General features: G+C 53.0%; 1 protein-coding gene across 5 annotated transcripts in view; it reads left to right on the top strand.

The window, feature by feature from the left end:
* The window catches only part of Tyk2 (tyrosine kinase 2), a 30506-nt gene extending 16824 nt beyond the window's left edge, over positions 1 to 13682 (top strand). For 4 of the 5 annotated variants that reach the window (XM_036192636.1, XM_036192634.1, XM_036192633.1 and 1 more), the window contains exons 10-25: positions 1815 to 1923; positions 2027 to 2222; positions 2312 to 2415; positions 3025 to 3201; positions 3296 to 3383; positions 4339 to 4466; positions 6365 to 6500; positions 6585 to 6739; positions 7178 to 7328; positions 7540 to 7637; positions 8085 to 8277; positions 8606 to 8724; positions 9296 to 9468; positions 9601 to 9718; positions 12315 to 12425; positions 12507 to 13682. In XM_036192636.1, coding sequence (XP_036048529.1) covers positions 1815 to 1923; positions 2027 to 2222; positions 2312 to 2415; positions 3025 to 3201; positions 3296 to 3383; positions 4339 to 4466; positions 6365 to 6500; positions 6585 to 6739; positions 7178 to 7328; positions 7540 to 7637; positions 8085 to 8277; positions 8606 to 8724; positions 9296 to 9468; positions 9601 to 9718; positions 12315 to 12425; positions 12507 to 12641 — 2191 coding nt within the window. In that variant the 3' untranslated portion in view covers positions 12642 to 13682. Of the gene's footprint in view, positions 1 to 1814; positions 1924 to 2026; positions 2223 to 2311; positions 2416 to 3024; positions 3202 to 3295; positions 3384 to 4338; positions 4467 to 6364; positions 6501 to 6584; positions 6740 to 7177; positions 7329 to 7539; positions 7638 to 8084; positions 8278 to 8605; positions 8725 to 9258; positions 9469 to 9600; positions 9719 to 12314; positions 12426 to 12506 lie in introns of those variants that run through there. The other variant, XR_004945421.1, reaches the window with a different exon arrangement.
* The last annotated feature ends 5132 nt before the right edge of the window (positions 13683 to 18814 follow it).

The raw sequence follows: 18814 nt of genomic DNA, 5'->3' as shown, positions 1-18814 counted from the left end.
CCACAGTAGGTAGAGATGGAATCTCTGAAGGCTTGTGCTGCCCAGCATGGTGGTCGGCAACAGGTCCCTGCCTGACAGGGCAGAAGGTGAGGGCTCATGCCGAGGTTGTCCTCTGACATGTGTACAGTGGCATGCACAACCGTACTCACACACGCACAGATATAGTGAAAAAAAAGTCTAGTCTGGCTGTAGCTCGGTATTTGCTAGTGTATGAAGCCCTCGGTTCAGTCCCCAGCATTGCTTGAAGTGGATGTGGTGGTGTGCACCAGGGCAGCCAGCACATGTGTAGTGGTCACGGGACAATTTACAGGAGTCAGGTCTCTCCTACCATCTTGGTGCTGGGGATCAAATTCAGGTCATCAGACCGGGCAGCTAGCTTCTGTACCCCGAGTCATCTCACTGGCCCCTTGTTCTGATTTTTGAGACAGTTTAGATTTAGCCCACACTGGGCTTGAATTCTATGTAGCTGAGGATGACCTTGAACTCCCTGCTTTCCTGCTTGCTGGGACTAGAGGCAAAGGTCGCCACACCTGGTTTATATCTACCTTTTTCTCTTTCCTTTTCTTTTTTTTTGTAATTTAATTTTATGGGTATTTTTTTTTGTTTTGTTTTGTTTTCTTTTTGCCTGCATACATGTCTGTACCACATGCATATCCAGTGCTCACAGTGGCTGAGAGTCACAGAATAGTTGTGAGCCCCCTTCTGGGGTGCTCGGAATTAAACCTGGGTCCTCTGGAAGAGCAGCAAGTACTCCTGACCTCTGAGCCATCCCCCCAGCCCATTGTGGCCAACACCTCATCATTGGGTATAGGACCCGGACATGAGCCTCAGAGTGGACAGAGCACATGGAAATGGTGTCCCCACAGGGCCCTGTGACTCAGGGTGATGAACTGCATCCATGATCTGTGTTTTGGGGGCACGTGACTATCTCTCTACTGGAAGTAACCCTGTCCCTTGTGGCTCTGGGTGTGACCTGTGTGGCATCAGACCCCTATTTCCTGTCTCAGCATCTGTCACTTTATCAGTACTTGGTTTTTTTTTTTGTTTGTTTGTTTATTTGTTTGGGTTTTTTTTGGTTTTTTGAGACAGAGTTTCTTCTCTCTGTAGCTTTGGAGCCTGTCCTGGAACTCACTCTGTAGACCAGGCTGGCCTCAAACTCACAGAGATCCGCCTGCCTCTGCCTCCCAAATACTGGGATCAGAGGTGTGCACCACCACTGCCCAGCTTTCTCTGGAGGTTTTATATGTATGTGTGGGCATGCAGGGCAGCCAGAGGTTGGCCTTGGTTGTCTTCCTCAGTCGCTCTCTATGTGAGTGTATGCCACATGTCTGTGGGTGCCCACGGAGGCCAGATGAGGCATGAGACACCCTGGAGCTGGAGTTGGAGGTGGTGTGAGGTATGAGTGCTAAGAATCAGCCTCTGGTCCTCTACAGGTACAGCAGGCACTGTTTGCCGCCAGCCATCTGTACAGCCCCTCCACCTTGTTTTTTGAGGCAGGGTCTCTCACTGGAACTGGAGTTCACTGATTGGCTAGACTAGCTGAGCTGTAGCCCTGGCTGGGATTACAGGTGCCTGCTACCACTCCCAGATTCCCACATGGGCGCTAGAGACCTGAACCCCATTTTCTAAGGTCCCATTCCCTCCACTTTCTCTTGAGACATTGTCATACTATGTAGCCCAGGCTGGACCTGAACTTTCAGTGATCCTGTGACCTCAGCCTCCTGAGAGCTGGAGTCGCTGGTGTGTGTATCTCTGGGCAGGTCTCCGGTGTGTGGAGAGGCTGATGGTGTTCCCCTGTCCTCTTCCTCTCCCAGGGACCCATTTGTGCAAGCCAAGCTGTGGCCAAAGGATGGCCTCTACCTGATTCAGTGGAGCACCAGCCACCTTCACCGCCTGATCCTCACTGTGGCCCATCGAAACCCGGTGGGTCTGGATCCTGGGTGGAGGACTAGGGAGATGTGCCCTTCATAGGCTGGATCTCAGCCCTGCCTGACCCCTGCTCATGTCTCCTTCCCATCTCCCCCAGGCTCCCAGCAGTGGCCCGAAGGGCCTGCGCCTCCGAAAGTTCCCCATCACCCAGCAACCTGGAGCCTTTGTCCTGGATGGCTGGGGTCGTTCCTTCGACAGCGTGGGGGACCTTCGGCTTGCCTTGCAGGGCTGCTCTCTTCGGGCTGGTGACGACTGTTTCCCCTTGTACCACTGTTGCCTGCCCCGGCCAGGAGGTGAGTAGGATAGTGAGAGGCACTGGGTAGGGATGACACTGTGTGCTCTGAAGCCAGCCCACGAGGGCAATGTCTACTCCTGTGCCTAGAAATCTCCAACCTCGTGATCATGCGGGGGTCTAGTGCCCACACCCAGCCTCTTAACCTGAGCCAGCTCAGCTTCCACAGGGTTCACCAGGATGAAATCACTCAAGTGGGTATTCTGGGCAAAGCCTGTGGCCTTGGGGGGCGTGGCATCACCTGCGTGGCTCTGGGGGGCGTGGCATCACCTGTGTGGCTCTAGGGGGGCGTGGCATCACCTGTGTGGCTCTAGGGGGGCGTGGCATCACCTGTGTGGCTCTAGGGGGGTGTGGTATCACCTGTGTGGCTCTGGGGGGGTGTGGCATCACCTGTGTGGCTCTGGAGGTGTGTGGCATCACCTGTGTGGATCTGGGGGTGTGTGGTATCACCTGTGTGGCTCTAGCGGGGTGTGGTATCACCTGTGTGGCTCTGGGGGTGTGTGGCTCTGGGGGTGTGTGGCATCACCTGTGTGGCTCTGGGGGTGTGTGGCATCACCTGTGTGGCTCTGGGGGTGTGTGGCATCACCTGTGTGGCTCTGGGGGGGTGTGGTATCACCTGTGTGGCTCTGGGGGGGTGTGGTATCACCTGTGTGGCTCTGGGGGTGTGTGGCATCACCTGTGTGGCTCTGGGGGGGTGTGGTATCACCTGCTTGGCCCTGGGGGCGTGGCATCACCTGCTTGGCCCTGGGGGCGTGGTGTCACCTGGCCACCAGCACTGCTGCATTCAGTACCACTTCTTACAGCTGTCCCACTTGGGTCAAGGCACAAGAACCAATGTTTATGAGGGCCTTCTAAGAGTGGGAGGCCCTGACGAAGGCAAAGTGGACAATGACTGTCCCCCTGAGCCTGGTGGGGGCAGTGAACAGCAGCTTCGAGTGGTGCTTAAAGTCCTGGATCCCAGTCACCATAACATTGCCTTGGTAAGTGTGCAGGGCTGGCCCTGGGGTGTCTGGAGAGCAGGATTGGGAAGGACAGAGTGGGTCTGCAGGAGCCTGCCCTGCCCTTTCCCCACAGGCCTTCTACGAAACAGCTAGCCTCATGAGCCAGGTGTCACACATGCACCTGGCTTTCCTGCATGGTGTCTGCGTCCGCGGCTCAGAGAGTGAGTTCACCCCAACACCTAACTGGGTTTGCATTCCATCCTCTATAACCTCTCCCCAGCCTGTATTCTGACTCATCACCCACCCACCCCCCTTTTTGGGTAGTACTGGGGATGGAGCCCAGGCTATCAGCTTGTGGGGTAAACACTCTACCCCTGAGCGATGCTGATGCCCCCAGCTCCTCACTATGGTATTCCAAGCAGGGGCTCTATCGTTGAGTCATACCTCCAGGTTCTCGATGGGGGATTCTAGGCAGTGGCTCTGCCTCTGAGCCACACCCATTTGACCTTCAATCTCTCCTGTAGTCCTGAGATCAGACAAGACCTTGATCTTCAGGATGTGCCCACCCCTCACCACATAGCAGCCCTCTGAACACTCACTACACTTTGACCCTCCCTTGACCCCTCACTACACCGGCTCTACCCTGTCTCCTTGACCCAGACCCTAATGGCTGGCTCTGTCTGATTCTTCCCATAATTCCTTTTGCATCCTTCATACATACTCTAAACCCTTCAGCACAGTGGCCCCAGGCAGATCCCAACCCTGTTGTGACCCCAGTCACCCTGTGTTTCCACCCTGATTAGACACCTCTGTCCCTTCTCTGCCTGCCCCTCCAAGCCTCTTGTGCAGGCTGACCCCAGGGTGACCCTGCACTGCTCCCGTGTGTACCCCGACTCTGCTTTCCAGCCTGTGCCTGGCCCATGGCTCTATTCTGACGTCATCTCTGCCTCCTGCTGCACATCTCGGCCCATCCCTCTCCCACCTCCTGGCCACTTCCTGCACTCCATCTTGTCCTCTGCTTGGATACTCGCTCTGTGCCTAGATTCCCCATTCCATCTCTGCCCTTGCTCCCCTCTCTGTTCTTAAAGCACCCCCGATCCAAACTCCACTCAGCCCCACTGTCTGTCCTGGACCCTGAGGCAGGCGGCTGCCCGTCTAACGGCTATATCTTTGCAGATATCATTGTGACAGAGTTCGTAGAACACGGTCCCCTGGATGTGTGGTTACGGCGACAGAGGGGCCGAGTGCCCATGACCTGGAAGATGGTTGTGGCTCAGCAGCTGGCCAGTGCCCTCAGCTACCTGGTATGTGGACCTGAGGGGGTACAGTGTGAGTGACTGGGGAGTAGTGCAGTGTGGGCATCAGTGCCGGAGGCCACACCAAGCTGCAGTTCTGAACTGTGATTCCCAGGAGCATTGTCTACATGCGTGGCCTCTGATACACCTCAGCCATTGCTGTTCTGATCACACTGTTTCCAGAACGTCTGCTCTCTCACTTGTATAATCATTCCTTGGTACCTTGAAGGATCATCAAGATTCCCTATCTGTGGGTGTCAAGTCTCCCGTAGAAAATGGGGTACAGTGAAGCCAGGCAGGGTGACACATATCTGCCGTCATAGCACTCAGGAGCTGAGGCAGGAGGATCTGGAATTCAGTTATTCTCAGCTGTATAGTGAGTTTGAGGCTAGCCTGGGCTACACAACACCCTGTCTCAAGCATTGAAAAAGGGGCTGGGGCTACAGCACTTGGCTAACCTGGACAAAGCCCTGGGTTCCAGGCCTAGCTCCTCATAAACAGGGTGTGGCATATGCTTGCAGTCTCAGTACTGGGAAGGTGGAGGCAGGAGGATATGGAGTCAGAGCCATCCTCTGCTAAGCAGTAAGTTTTTGGCTCACACGCACGCACCTGTGCAAGAACTGAGATGTCATCCTCTCTTGCTCTCTTGTTTCTTGAGGTGGGGACTTTCACCAAACCCAGAACTCGCTCATGTAACTAGACTAACTGGCTGGTGAGCCCCAGTGTGCTCCCATCCCCACCTCCCCAGCACCGGGACTATAAGCACATGCTGCCAAGTTGGTCTCAGGTATCCCAAGCTGGTCTCAAATGCATTATATAACCAAGACTGGCTTTGAACTCCTGACCCTCCTCCCTCTGCCTCTTGAGATGACTGGCTTACATTGTTATGCCTGACACCTAATTCCAGGTTTTTTGGTTTTTCAAGACAGGGTTTCTCTGTGTAGCTTTGCGCCTGTCCTGGAACTCACTCTGTAGCCCAGGGAGGCCTCGAACTCACAAAGATCCGTCTGCCTCTGCCTCCCGAGTGCTGGGATTAAAGGCGTGCACCACCACCGACCGACCCTAACTTCAGTTTTGATCGTGGCTCAGTCTGAAGATGGCCTGTGTTTAGAGGGGCTAACTGTACTTAAAGCAGTGACATAATATGTTAGGAAGCAGTGAGGACTGAACAGGGACTCTGGGAGACAGTGGGAAATGCTTGTTTTACAGCCAGGAAGACTTGAATAAAAAGCCAGATGTCTGTAGCCCTAGCACTGGGGAGGCAAAGACAGGAGGGTCCCTGGATCTCACTGCCTGGCTGGCCTTCCCAATCAGTGAGCTCCAGATTTGGTGTGAGACCCTGTCGCAAAGAATAAGGGGAGGGGCAGTTGAGGACGACATCTGGCGTCCGTCTCTGACCTCCACAGGCCTGCACCACAGGAGCACACAACACACATACAATCCAGAAAGAATTGAGGGCCAGTCGAAGTAGAGGTCAGGCACAGTTAGAACTTGGGAATGAAGCAGAATTTGAAATAGATGGACTGGGGATGGCCTTACCTCACAGAGGAGAGCTAAGTTGCTGTGAGGAAATCTTGGGAAGGTCATTTTCAGGTGTGTGTGTGTGTGTGTGTGTGTCCATCCATCCGTGTGCATGTAGGAACAGCCTATGCAAAGTCCCTAAGGCAGGGGCACTTGGGGACTTCAGTGGGATCTTTCTAGATTTTTGTTCCTGACCAAGAGCCTTGGCTACCTGCTCAGCTCCCAGTGTCACCTGGTGCTGATGATGTAGTGTTATTATCCCAATAGTTTGACAATGTCGTCTTCACATGGCTATCCCTGTGGGGAGGAGCCTTACGGGATGGGGTGGTGCGTGGAATCTGGCCCACCCCCAGGAGTCATGTACTTTTTCTTCCTCTGCCACCCAGGAGGACAAGAATCTGGTTCATGGAAACGTATGTGGCCGGAACGTCCTGCTGGCCCGGCTTGGGCTGGAGGAGGGTACTAGCCCCTTTATCAAGCTAAGTGATCCTGGTGTGGGCCAAGGTGCCCTCTCCAGGGAGGGTGAGTTCTGGAGTAGGGCTGGGCACAGGGATGGCCTTCCCCTGCCCTTTCCACTCTTGCTGACCTGTAACCTGTGCTCTCTAGAGCGGGTGGAGCGCATCCCATGGACAGCTCCTGAGTGCCTGTCTGGAGAGGCCAGTAGCTTGGGTACTGCCACGGACATGTGGGGCTTTGGTGCCACCCTCCTTGAGATCTGCTTTGATGGGGAGGCACCTCTGCAGGGTCGCTGCCCCTCTGAGGTATGTCTTAGGACTCTTATGGACTCTGAAGGGTTCCCTGGTCCATCTAAGTGGCCCAAAAGGTTTCCTAAAGAACGTTTCATTAAGTGCATAGTTTTGCTTATGAGCCCAGCCAGGAGGAGCAGCCTTGATTCCAAACACAGCTTTTGCAAAGGCCCAGGGGGGCATTAAGGGAGCGAAGGGCAGGGAGGAAAGGCCGGTAGAAGGAAGACAGGGTGCTGGGAATGGCTTGTAGACCTGCCCCGACTTTGCAGAGCCAGCTGGACTTGGTTCTAATTCCTGACTCTGTAGTCTTTACCAGGCTTCAGCTACCTTCTCTGTAAAATGGGCATAAAAAGACCAGGTACTGGTCTGAGGCAGCCATGCTGCTTGGCTGGGTCTTTTGGGGAAGATGTGGGTAGAGAAGGTGCTCACCCTCTGATGTCATCACCCCCACAGAAAGAACGATTCTACACAAAGCAGCACCAGCTCCCCGAGCCCTCATGCCCGGAGCTTGCCACACTCACCCGCCAGTGCCTGACCTACGAACCAGCACAGCGGCCGTCATTTCGCACCATTTTACGGGACCTCACTAGGCTGCAGCCACAGAGTGAGCCAGGGCCCCGGGGGTCGGGGGCGCAGCTGGGGCCCCTGCCAACGCAGGCGCTATACAACCAAAGTCCCTGCACTGGGGCACGGTGCATGGTAGTTTCTGACTCACCTTAGGGTGTCCAGGTGAGGGGGTGCTGGGGAGCAGGGCCAGTCATGTGATACTGTTTGGAGAAAGACGCAGGTCTAACTGAAGGCCTTGGCTCTTCCAGATCTAGTGGGCATCTCGGCTGTGAACACAGACTCACCAGCATCAGACCCCACTGTTTTCCACAAGCGTTATTTGAAAAAGATCCGGGATTTGGGCGAGGTGAGGGCTTGGCTAGAGAGCTGGGGTGGGAGTGAATGGCTGGGGTGGGGTTTGGAGGTCTGGAGGGAGAGCAGGTGGGGGTTGGGGGGTGGGGCTGGAGATTTGGGATGGAGCCTGGAGGGCTGGGATGTGTCTGAAAGAAGTCTTAAGAATAGTTCTGAGGACCAGTCATGATAGGCACACCTTTAATACTAACACTCAGGAGGCAGAGGCAGGTGGATCTCTGAGTTTGAGGCCAACCTGGTCTACAGAGCGAGTTCCAGGACAGCCTGTGCTTCATACTGTGATTCTCTCAAAAGAAAAAAAAAGAAAAGAAAAAAGAAGAGAAAAGGAAAAAAAAAAGTATAGTTTTGAGAAATGGGATCGTCTTCAGCTTTGGAAGAAGGGAGCTCATGGGGCCTAGCAGGTTCTACAGCCTGGTCTGACCCTCCCGTCCACTTCTGCCAGGGCCACTTTGGCAAGGTCAGCCTGTACTGCTATGATCCAACCAATGATGGCACGGGCGAGATGGTGGCTGTGAAGGCCCTTAAGGAGGGATGTGGTCCCCAGCTCCGCTCAGGCTGGCAGCGGGAGATCGAGATCCTCCGGACCCTGTACCATGAACACATTGTCAAGTACAAAGGCTGCTGTGAGGACCAAGGTGTGCCAGGCCCTGGTGTGTGGGTGCCGAGCCTAACCATCCTGACTAAATAGAATTATTCAGCCTGGGTGGGGGTGTGGCTGGGCAGCCTTCTCAGTTGGGGTGTTGCCTACTGGGGCCAGGATGAACAGGAGCTCCCCCTCTTCACCTACCTAGCACTGGAACGGTTCTGCGTGGGTCCTTCTCGTCCACGGACCTCTCCTAGTGTGCACGGATCTTGGTCTTGTCTCCCCACCCTGAGAGCGGATCTGTGCAGTGCTCAGAGCTCCAGGATACAAGGATCCCAACCCTCCTTCAGCGTCCATCCCCTATGGTCTCTTTGTGACAGGAGAGAAGTCTGTACAGCTGGTCATGGAATACGTCCCCCTGGGCAGCCTCCGGGACTACCTGCCGCGGCACAGCGTTGGGCTGTCACAGCTCCTGATGTTCGCCCAGCAGATCTGCGAGGTGGGATGGCCCGGCCCCTCCTTCCAGAGCGGACCACCTCTGCCTCTGCTGGTCCTGAAGGGGTCTACCGTCGTCCATGCTCTTGTCCTTGGACTGGATTCCTTTCACTTTTTTGTGTCCCGGTCACCTGGCCACACCTCCATAAGCCTCACCCCTACTCCCCAGTTTCCTTATGACTGGTCCCACCCACCTTTCCTTGACTCCTCCCACCACCGCTGACCCGCCCCCTATTCAGCCTCCCTTGCCTGGCCTAGCTGCAAGCCCCATCCCAAACCCTACAGAGGTTCGGAGGTTTGACTAGTCCTAGGCCGGTCAGCTCTGGTTGGCCCCGCCCACCGAGCCCCGCCTCTTCTCTGTCCCCGCCCGCCCGCCAGCCTAGCTTGCCCCTGGAAGCCCCACTGCTAACCTTGTAGAGCTTTGCACATTCCTAGGCCCACCCGCCTGTGCTTGACCCCGTCCCTCAAAGCGCCGTCCTGTCTAGCTTTGCTGGCATGGCCCCAAGCCTTGCTCTGGCTCCTTCTCTTGCTTGCTCAGGCCAGGGCTGAGCCTGACTCGCCCTGCCCCACCCCAGGGCATGGCCTACCTACACGGGCAGCGCTACATTCACCGAGACCTAGCTGCGCGCAACGTGTTTCTGGACAACGACAGGCTGGTCAAGATTGGAGATTTTGGCCTAGCCAAGGCAGTGCCTGAAGGCCACGAGTACTACCGCGTGCGCGAGGACGGGGACAGCCCTGTGTTCTGGTGATCAGGAGTGGAGGAGACCCGGGGATGCAGAGGGGAGCTGGGCGGGGCCTAGGGGCGGAAGGGGCGGGACTAAAGCCCGGTAGTCCAGTTTGGCTTGGTTTACTAGGTCTGAACCTCCTCTCTCTCCAGGTATGCCCCAGAATGCCTGAAGGAATGCAAATTTTACTATGCATCAGATGTCTGGTCCTTCGGGGTGACCCTGTATGAGCTGTTGACGTACTGTGACTCCAGTCAGAGCCCCCCCACGGTGAGCGACAGCTACCCCACTGTGCTCTTGTGTTCGCTAGGGGGCTTTTCTAGAAAAGCAGGCATTCAAAATTCAGCCCTCCAACACCAGCAGGCTCTTCACTAGCCTGTTTAGCCCAGTCTTGCCTGTAGGCAAAAGTGTTGCCCAGCAGTGTGGGGAACTGTTTTGTTTCCGGGGAGTTGGTTTGAATGGTTCTTTTCACCTATTTATTGTGTGTTGTGGTGTGCACCCACATGCCACAGCACACACGTGGAGGTTGTGTAAATGGGGTTTTCAGTACCAAATGGATAGAGTGAGGGCATGACCACTCTAGGGTGTGGTTGAGGGGAAGCCAGAGGCATCTGGAGGAGTCCAGAGCAGGGGAAGAAGGCAGTGGACCATGGCCCCCGACCCCATGGCCAGTAGACTGAACTGGGCCATGGGGTCGGGGGCAAAGAGGAGAGGGAGCCAAGAGAGCGCATGCCGAAATGCCAGGGTTCTACAGGAATGAGAGGCTGGGGAAAGGGAAGCATATGGGTTGGAGAAGTTTAGGGTAGGGGCGAGTGAGAAGAACCAGGACACCAGTGTAGACTCGGTGACAGGTACTCCACCACCCCCAGCCTGGAAGCCAGCGTGCACTTTGGGGTGCTAATAGGCACCACAATTAGCCCTTTGTCCTGAGTTTCTCTTGGCCCTGACCGAAGTCAGAGGACAACCTGCAGGAGTTTATTCTCCCACTGTGTGGCCCTCAGGATTGAACTCAGGTGGACAGACTTGGCAGCAAGCTCCTCTGTCAGCTCATCGATCTCGCCAGCCCCTGTTGTAATGGTTTCTTAAAATGACATTATGTTTACTTATTGGGGAGGAGCACATTGTGTTGGGGCGTGTGGAGGGCAGAGGAGAAGGAGGTCTCCTGTCCCGTGGAGCGCAGGCTTGAGGAAGGTACCTTTACCCACTGAGCTGTCTTGTCAGCCCATTGTTTTGCTTTAGATATGGGCTCCTTTTGGAACTCAGGCTGCCCTAGATCTCACAGCCTTCTTACCTCAGCCTCCGTGCTGGCGCTGCAGAACTGGTTGGTCGTTTTTATTTTATGTGTATGGGTGTTTTGCATACTTGTATGTCTGTGCAGAGCCAGGGAGGCCAGAAGAGGGCGTCAGATCTGGAACTGAAGTTCCAGCCTGTTGTGAGCTGCCATGTGGATGTTGGGAATTAAACCCCAGTTCCCTGCAAGAGCAACAAATGCTCTTAATCACTGAGCCATCTCCCCCTGCAGGGGAGTTTTAAACAGAAATACTCAAATAGCACACTGGTATTTGCAGACTCCACGTGAGTGAGGCCCAAGGGTTGTCAGGAGCCAGTGTCTCCAGCTCCATCCCACATTCACGGTGGTGGTGTTTCAGGCTGTCTGCCATGTACAGTGACCCTTGTCCTGCTATCACCTGACACTCCTCAGCCACAGAGACCAAGGGATCTTCTCTTCCTGCTCTAAATTTCTGTGACTTTTTCTGATGGGCCCAACTAGTTTATCTGTCTGTCAAATCACTGAAGAGCTGTGGACCTCAGTGATTGGTTAGCCATGAGCTTGGCGGGGGAGAAACCAGGAGAATATTAGATTAGCCCCAAAGATAGCTTTTCTCCTCAGCTACCCAGAGCAGGGCAGAAGGATCCCGTGAGCCTAAGCGGTAAAGACCGGCCTGTACAACATAGCAAGATCATTGTCTCAAGAAATAGATCTTAAGGAGGCTGGGTCTGTGACTCAGTTGGTGGAATGCTGGCCTGGCATGCGTGTATGAAGGCCTGGGTTCCCCTAGCCCAGCATAAAATGGACATGGTGGGGCTTACCTGTCATCCCAGCACTGGAGGAGGAGGCAGGAGGATCAGGAGTTCAAGGCTAGCCTGGAATACCTAAGACCCTGTCTTGAAAGAGTGTGGAAGCTGGCACAAGGCTCAGCAGTTAAGCACTTGCCTTGTAAGCATGGGGACAGAAGTCTGGATCCCCAGAACTCACTTGAAGGTCAGTGGTGGCCCTGCTTTAAATCCAGCCGGGGAAGGCAGAGATGGGATCCCTAGAGCACGCTGCCTAACCAGACTGGTCATATCAGGGAGCCCTAGGTTTGATTGAGAGGCCCTGCCTCAGTGGATAAGGTGGATGAGCTCTATCATAAGATTCCTGACTTCAACCTCCTGTCTCATATTAATGTATATGCTAGGGCACATACCCTACACACATGTGCCCACACACATGCAGACATGGGGATGTGGGCCTGGCTATATGAGTATGCGACATATAACCCCAGAACTGTGAGAGGCAGACACAGTTCTCTAGCTTGCTGGCCACCAGACTGTCTTCAGATTCAGTGGAAGACCCTGTCTCAAAGGACTAAGACAGAGGGACGGAACGGGACACCTTCATTGTCCTCTGGCCTCCCCTTGCCTGTGCTCACTCGGTGCTCTCTCGCTCTCTCTCTCTCTCACACTCACACACACACACACACACACACGCACACACACACACACACACACGCACGCGCACGCGCACGCGCACACGCGCACAGGCACACAACTGAGAAGCATGGGTTCACGGCTTGTGCCAATAGACGCTGTCATTGTTCTTTAGAAATTCATCGAGCTCATCGGCGTCACCCAGGGCCAGATGACCGTGCTGAGGCTCACAGAGTTGCTGGAACGAGGAGAGAGGCTGCCTCGGCCTGACAGGTGTCCCTGTGAGGTGAGTCCATCTTCAGCAGCCCCCATCCCCCCGCATGACACAGGGTGAACGGTCTCACAGCCCCGTTCCCCCCAACCCCAGATCTATCTCCTCATGAAGACCTGCTGGGACTCAGAGGCCTCCTTCCGACCCACCTTCCAGAATCTTGTGCCCATCCTCAAGACAGCCCAGGAGAAATACCAAGGCCAGGTGCCCTCAGTGTTCAGCGTGTGCTGATGTTCAAGGGCGTCAGGGGACGGCCCCCATGGAGAAGCCTCCACATGCTCTGCACCTTACTCTTGCCCCGAAACCCCTGTCTGTGAACTAACAACTTTGTTTCCTTGACCGTGAGCCTGGCTGTGACCTGAGCAGACCCTGGATGTGCAGAAGGGCTAAGTGGACCCTTGAATCTTTCATTTTGGGTCTGTCTATCTTTTTACAGCGGAGACCCATCGTCTTCGCTCGCTGGGAAGAACTTGTTGGCTTTGCTGGAGGCCCAGGGAATTTCGGGTCCATGTTCAGCAAGGTGGCATGGCCGGGTGTGCAGACAGAGTGAGGCTTTAGGAGAAGCTGTAACACTTCTGATCGGCCCTCAACCACCAGCCAGGCTGGCTGTGGCTGGCAAAGCCTGGGCGTAGCAGCAGGGAGACCTGGGTTCCTTCCCTGGCAACGTAAGCCACCAGCTAGATCAGTTCCTAGTATACAGAAGGCACTCAATAACTACTTATTGGAGGCTGGGGAGATTTCTCAGTCCACGAAGTGCTTACAAATGGGCTTGCCTTGCAAGCATGAGGGTGTGAGTTCAATTCCCAGAACCCATGTTAGCTGCATGGGTGGGACATGCTTATTGTCCCTGCACTGGGGAGGTGGAGACAGACAGCTCCCTGGAGCTCGCTGGCCAACAGCCTAGTCCATGCAGTGAAATTCAGGCCTGTGAGAGTCCCTGCCTCCAGACAGAACGGTGGGACAGTACCTCAGAAAGAGTACCCAAAGTTGTCCTCTGCTCTGCACAAACACACGCTCACACACCTGCACATACATTTGCATACAATACAGGAGGGCCATTTGTCACATATGTAGGACTCTGCCAGTTGTACCCTTTCCTTCCTGTGTGACCTCAGGTAAATGTCTTGACCCCTCTAGGCCTTATGTCTCAACTATGGGGATGGTCAGGCTTTCTACCTCATAGGATTGATAAAGAGCGCTGATGAGCTGTGTCTAAATTGCTTAGGAGAAAGACATAGATAAGTGTCTAATAAATGTTTATGTTTATTACTATTCTGTTGTTTTCGATGAAGAGGTGAGATTCAGGTGGGTTTGTACGATCAGATGCGTTTGTGAAAGGCAGGGAAATAACCGCCTTTCCAAGAAGGGTTATTTTTTTAACTATTTATTCATTTGTATCTTATGTACATTGGTGTTCTGCCTGCATGTATATCTGTGTGATGGTGTCAGATCTGGAACAGCAGTTACATAGACAGTTGTGAGCTGCCAAATGGGTGCTGAGACTTGAACCCAGGTCTTCTGGAAGGGCAGCCAGTACTCCCAACCACTGAGCCCCAACTCCAGCCCCTCAAGAAGGATCTCTAAGGACTTTATGTAGACTGGGCATGGTAACACAATCACTTTAAGGCAGTGATGGCCTGTGGGCTGTGTGGCTCAGAGGTAGAGGCTCCTGCCCATCATAACAAGGCCCTGATTCTGTCCCAAGGACCACCTGGAATTAAAATATCAGAAGTGAGTTCTTAAGCCACATAAAGCCATAGGGGTGATTTAGTTTGCAAAGCAGGGAAGCACACTCATCCTGGAGGTATCACAGATATGTGCCAATCAATGCTTGCTGTTTAATGGACTCTGGGAGTGTTGATACCATGGAGGGGGTTGGACTGTATCCATGTCAGTACAGATCCTATCAAATATATTGAATTTGCTGCCCTACAGCCTCAGTGCCCCAGTCTCTAAAAGACAAGTCCATGCCACCAAGCCCAGCCATATATAGTCTTGTTTAAAAAATTTGAGAGCTGGGTATAGTAGTTGTACCTGTAATCCCAACACTCAGAAGGCAGAGGCAGGTGGATCTGTGTGAGATCCGGGTCAACCAGGACGAGAGAGAGAGAGAGAGAGAGAGAGAGAGAGAGAGAGAGAGAGAGAGAGAGAGAGATACCTTGCCTAAAAAGGAAAAAAAAAAAAAGACTGTTGCATCAGTGCAAGGCAGTGTCCTTAAGACTGGTTTATTTACTTACCTGCACTGGGGAGGTGGAGACAGACACATGTTTGGGGGCATGGAGGATGGTTGCCACAGCTTGGGACATGCTCGTGCCACTGAGCCGAGCCGCTCCCTCACCATCTTGGAGTCCTTCTGTTTCTTGGTTCCACTAGTTTCTTTTTTTTCATTGCAACATATTTGTTGTTGAAACTAGGGTGTGCAGCAGGTGTCCCACAGGCCATCTTCGCATCAATTAAACTGCATTCTTGTGCCCACCAACTGTGACCGGACACTCACGCATCTGATTCACCTCTTTCTGGGGAAGGGTCCTTACAAAGGGAGGACCCAAGACTTGAAGGTTTTACCTTCAAGAGTGTTTGTTTTTCGATACAGGGTTTCTCTATGTATCCCTAGCTGTCCTGAAACTTGCTCTGTAGGTCAGGCTGGCCTCGAACTCACAGAGATCCGCCTACCTCTGCCTCCTGAGTGCTGGGATTAAAGGCATGCTCCACCACCGCCCAGCTCAAGAGGTTTTTAAAGGTTTATTTATTTTTATTATGTGTATGAGAGTTTTGCCTGCATATATGTACGTATACCACGCAAATACCTTATGCCTGATGAGGCTGGAAAAGGGCATCAGATCTCCTGGAACTGGAGTTACAGACAGCTGTGAGCAGCCTTGTGGGCGCAGGGATTCTAAACCAGTTTTTGGGAAGAACAGCCAGTGCTGTTAACTTCAGAGCCAGCTCCAGCCCTCTATTGTTACTCTTTAATCTGGATGTGTGCGTATGATGTGTGTGTGTGTGTGTGTGTGTGTGTGTATGTGTGTGTGATGTGTGTATGTGTGATGTGTGCGTGTGATGTGTGTGTGTGTGGTGTGTGTGGTGTGTGTGTTATGTGAATGTGATGTGTGTGTGTGTGTGTGGTGTGTGTGTATGTGTGTGTGATGCGTGTATGTGTGTGTGGTGTGTGTGATTGATAAGTGTGTGATGTGTGTATGTGTGATGTGTATGTGTGTGATGTGTGTGATGTATGTGATGTGATGTATGTGATGTGTGTATGTGATGTGTGTATGTATGTGTGTATGTGGTGTGTGTGTGTGGTGTGTATGTGTGTGATGTGTATGTGATGTGTGTGTATATATGTGTGTGTGATGTGTGTATGTGTGTGTGATGTGTGTGTGTGTGATGTGTGTGTGCACGTGCCACAATGCTTCTGTGACAATGTTGGGCAGTCCTTGAAAGACAAGGTCCCTCTGTGTAGCCCTAACAATCCTGGAACTCACTCTGTAGACCAGGCTGGCCTCAAACTCACAGAGATCTGCCTGGCTCTGATAGAGGAGGTACTGGGAGTCGGGGTGCTACAGGTGAGTCAACAGTCACCTCAAGGAAGCAAAGGACTCCCATGTCTCTCTCAATTAGAGACTCATAAAGCCCAAAGAAGCCTGAGATGGGGTGGGGGAGGGACCCTTGGGCCCTTCACTGGAGAAGAGAACATCTGCCTGGACTAGTTAATGATGGTCAGGAGAGTGGTGAAGAGAAGGAGCTGGAGACACGGCTCATCAGTAGAGTTCCCCAAGTGTCTTCCACTGATGGGCTCTGAGCATGGGCTGCCTGTATGAGCTGCATTTAACCACCCCTGGGGGTGCTGTGTGCACCTGTTGACTCAGCCTTGAGTCCAGGCATTCAACCCCAATGCAGTCAATACCAAGAGAGCAGGATGAAAAAAGAAAATAAAGCCGGGCAGTGGTGGTGCACGCCTGTAATCCCAGCACTCGGGAGGCAGAGGCAGGCGGATCTCTGTGAGTTCAAGGCCAGCCTGGTCTACAGAGCTAGTCCAGGACAGGCTCCAAAGCTACAGAGAGAAACCCTGTCTCGAAAACTTAATTTTTTTTTTTTTTAAGAAGGCCTGTCAGAGGGCATTAGAGATAGCTTTAAAAGTGTGTACTGTTCTTCAAGAGGATCCAGGATCAGTTCCCAGCACCCATGCCAGTTCCCTGTCAGCCACTAAAACTTTAGCTCCAGAGGATCTGACCTCCTTGGGCACCTGCACTCATGTGTACATACCCACACACAGACATATATAAACAATTAAAATTTTTTTAAAGTAGGATATTTATTTTTTATTTATTTACTTACTTATTCTGGAGCTGAGGACTGAACCCAAGGCCTTGTGCTTGCTAAGCAAGTACTCTACCACTGAGCTAAATCCCCAACCCCTAGACAATTAAATCTTAAAAACCAAGAATGCCAGTCATTCATACCTGGAAGCCCAGCCCTGAAGAGGCTGAGGCCACAGGATGATAGCAAGTTCTTTTTGTTGGTGGTAGTGGTTTTTTTCCCTTTCTTTCCCCCACTTCAAGACAGGGTTTCTCTGTGTAGCTTTGCGCCTTCCCTGGAACTCACCCTGTAGCCCAGGCTGGCCTCGAACTCACAATGATCCGCCTGGCTCTGCCTCCCAAGTGCTGGGATTAAAGGCGTGCGCCACCACTGCCCAGCTGATAGCAAGTTCAAGACTAGCCTGAGCTGCATAGTACCTTGTCACAAGAAATGAGAAAAGAAGCTGGGTGGTGGTGGTACACATCTTTCATCCCAGCATTTAGGAAGCAGAGGCACCGGGCAGTGGTGGCACACGCTGTTAATCTCAGAACTTGGGAGGCAGAGACAGAGGCAGGCAGATCTCTGTGAGTTTGAGGCCAGCCTGGGCTACAGGGTGAGTTCCAAGACAGGCTCCAAAGCTACACAGAGAAACCCTGTCTCGAAAAAACAAACAAATAAAACAACCAAAAAGGAAGCAGAGGCAGGTGAATCACTGTGGGTTCGACATCAGCCTGGTCTACATGGTAAGTTCCAGGACAGCCAGGGCTATGTAGAGAGATGCTGTTTCAAAACATAACAAAAAGCCAGCCAGGCACAGGCATAGTGGTGCATGCTTTTAATCCCAGCACTTGGGAGGCAGAAGCAAGGGGAGTCTCTTGAGATCAAGGCCAGCCTGGTCCACAAAGTGAGTTCCAGGACAGCCAGGGCTACACAGAGAAACCCTGTGTCTTAGTTAGGGTTTTTATTGCTGTGAGGAGACACCATAACCATGGCAACTCTTATAAAGAAAACACTTAATTGGGGTGGTTCACTTACAGTTCAGCAGTTTGATCCATTATCATCATGGCAGGAAGCAAGGCAGCGGGCAGGCAACATGGTGCTGGAGCTGAGAGTGCTACATCTTCCAGGCAATAGGAAGTCGACTGAGACTCTGGGCGGTCTCCTGAGCATAGGAAACCTCAGAGCCCACCTCCACAGCGACACACTTCCTCCAACAAGGCCACACCCACTCCAGCAAAACCACACTCCTAGAGTGCCACTCACTGAGATTATGGGGGCCAATAACAAACTACCACACTCTGTCACAGAAAAGAGGAAGAAAAAGAACAAAAGAAAGAGAAAAAGAAAGGAAGAAAGAGAAAGGAAGGAGAAAGGAGGGCGGGGGTACAGCTCTCTCACTCTTTCCATAACCTGCTTGTACAACGTGTGCAAAGCCCTGGGTTTGACCCCCAGAACCCATAAACGGCACAGTTCTGCTCCCAGAGCTGAAGGCAAGCATCAGAAACTCAAAGTCATTTTTGATGACAGGAATTCAGTTACAAACGATTTGAGGCCAGCATGGGTTACATGATACTCTGAATAAAAGAAAGAAAAAGCAACAAGAACCCAGGCATGGTGGTAACTGCCAGCACCCAGGAAGCAGAGGCAGGCAGACGCTGCGAGCTTGAGACCAGCTTTGTTGTAAGTTCAAAGTAAAAGCAAAAGGAATGGCCCCTATGGCCCTGAGGTCAGTGTGGCAGCTTCCTGTTAACTTCCTGTCTGAGTCCAGAAGTCACCACCGTACCTAAGCTGTGCTGGAAGATGTAACATACACCAGCACGCACGCTCGAGTGCACGCACTTACTCCCCGCCTCTGTGCTGTCTCAATACTAAGAACCAAGGCATCTGCCTCCTCTGTCAGCACTTTCTGGGGGCACATTTGGACATAACTGCAACTGAGGCCCCTCTCCAGCATCTGGTCCTCATGTAATCCCGGCATCCCTGGCCCTAATCCTAGCATCCCCAAAACAAGACACAACCCTGGACCTTTCACCTCCTGCATCCTTCCTGTCCCCACTGACCTGCGGGCAGCTGACAATGAACCTTCCCCTCACAGCTTAGCCACC

This window comes from Onychomys torridus, chromosome 7, assembly GCF_903995425.1.
Source record: "Onychomys torridus chromosome 7, mOncTor1.1, whole genome shotgun sequence".
NCBI lineage: Eukaryota > Metazoa > Chordata > Mammalia > Rodentia > Cricetidae > Onychomys > Onychomys torridus.
The sequence above is the reverse complement of the archived record's forward strand: the minus strand, read 5'-3'. Positions and strand labels throughout refer to the sequence as shown.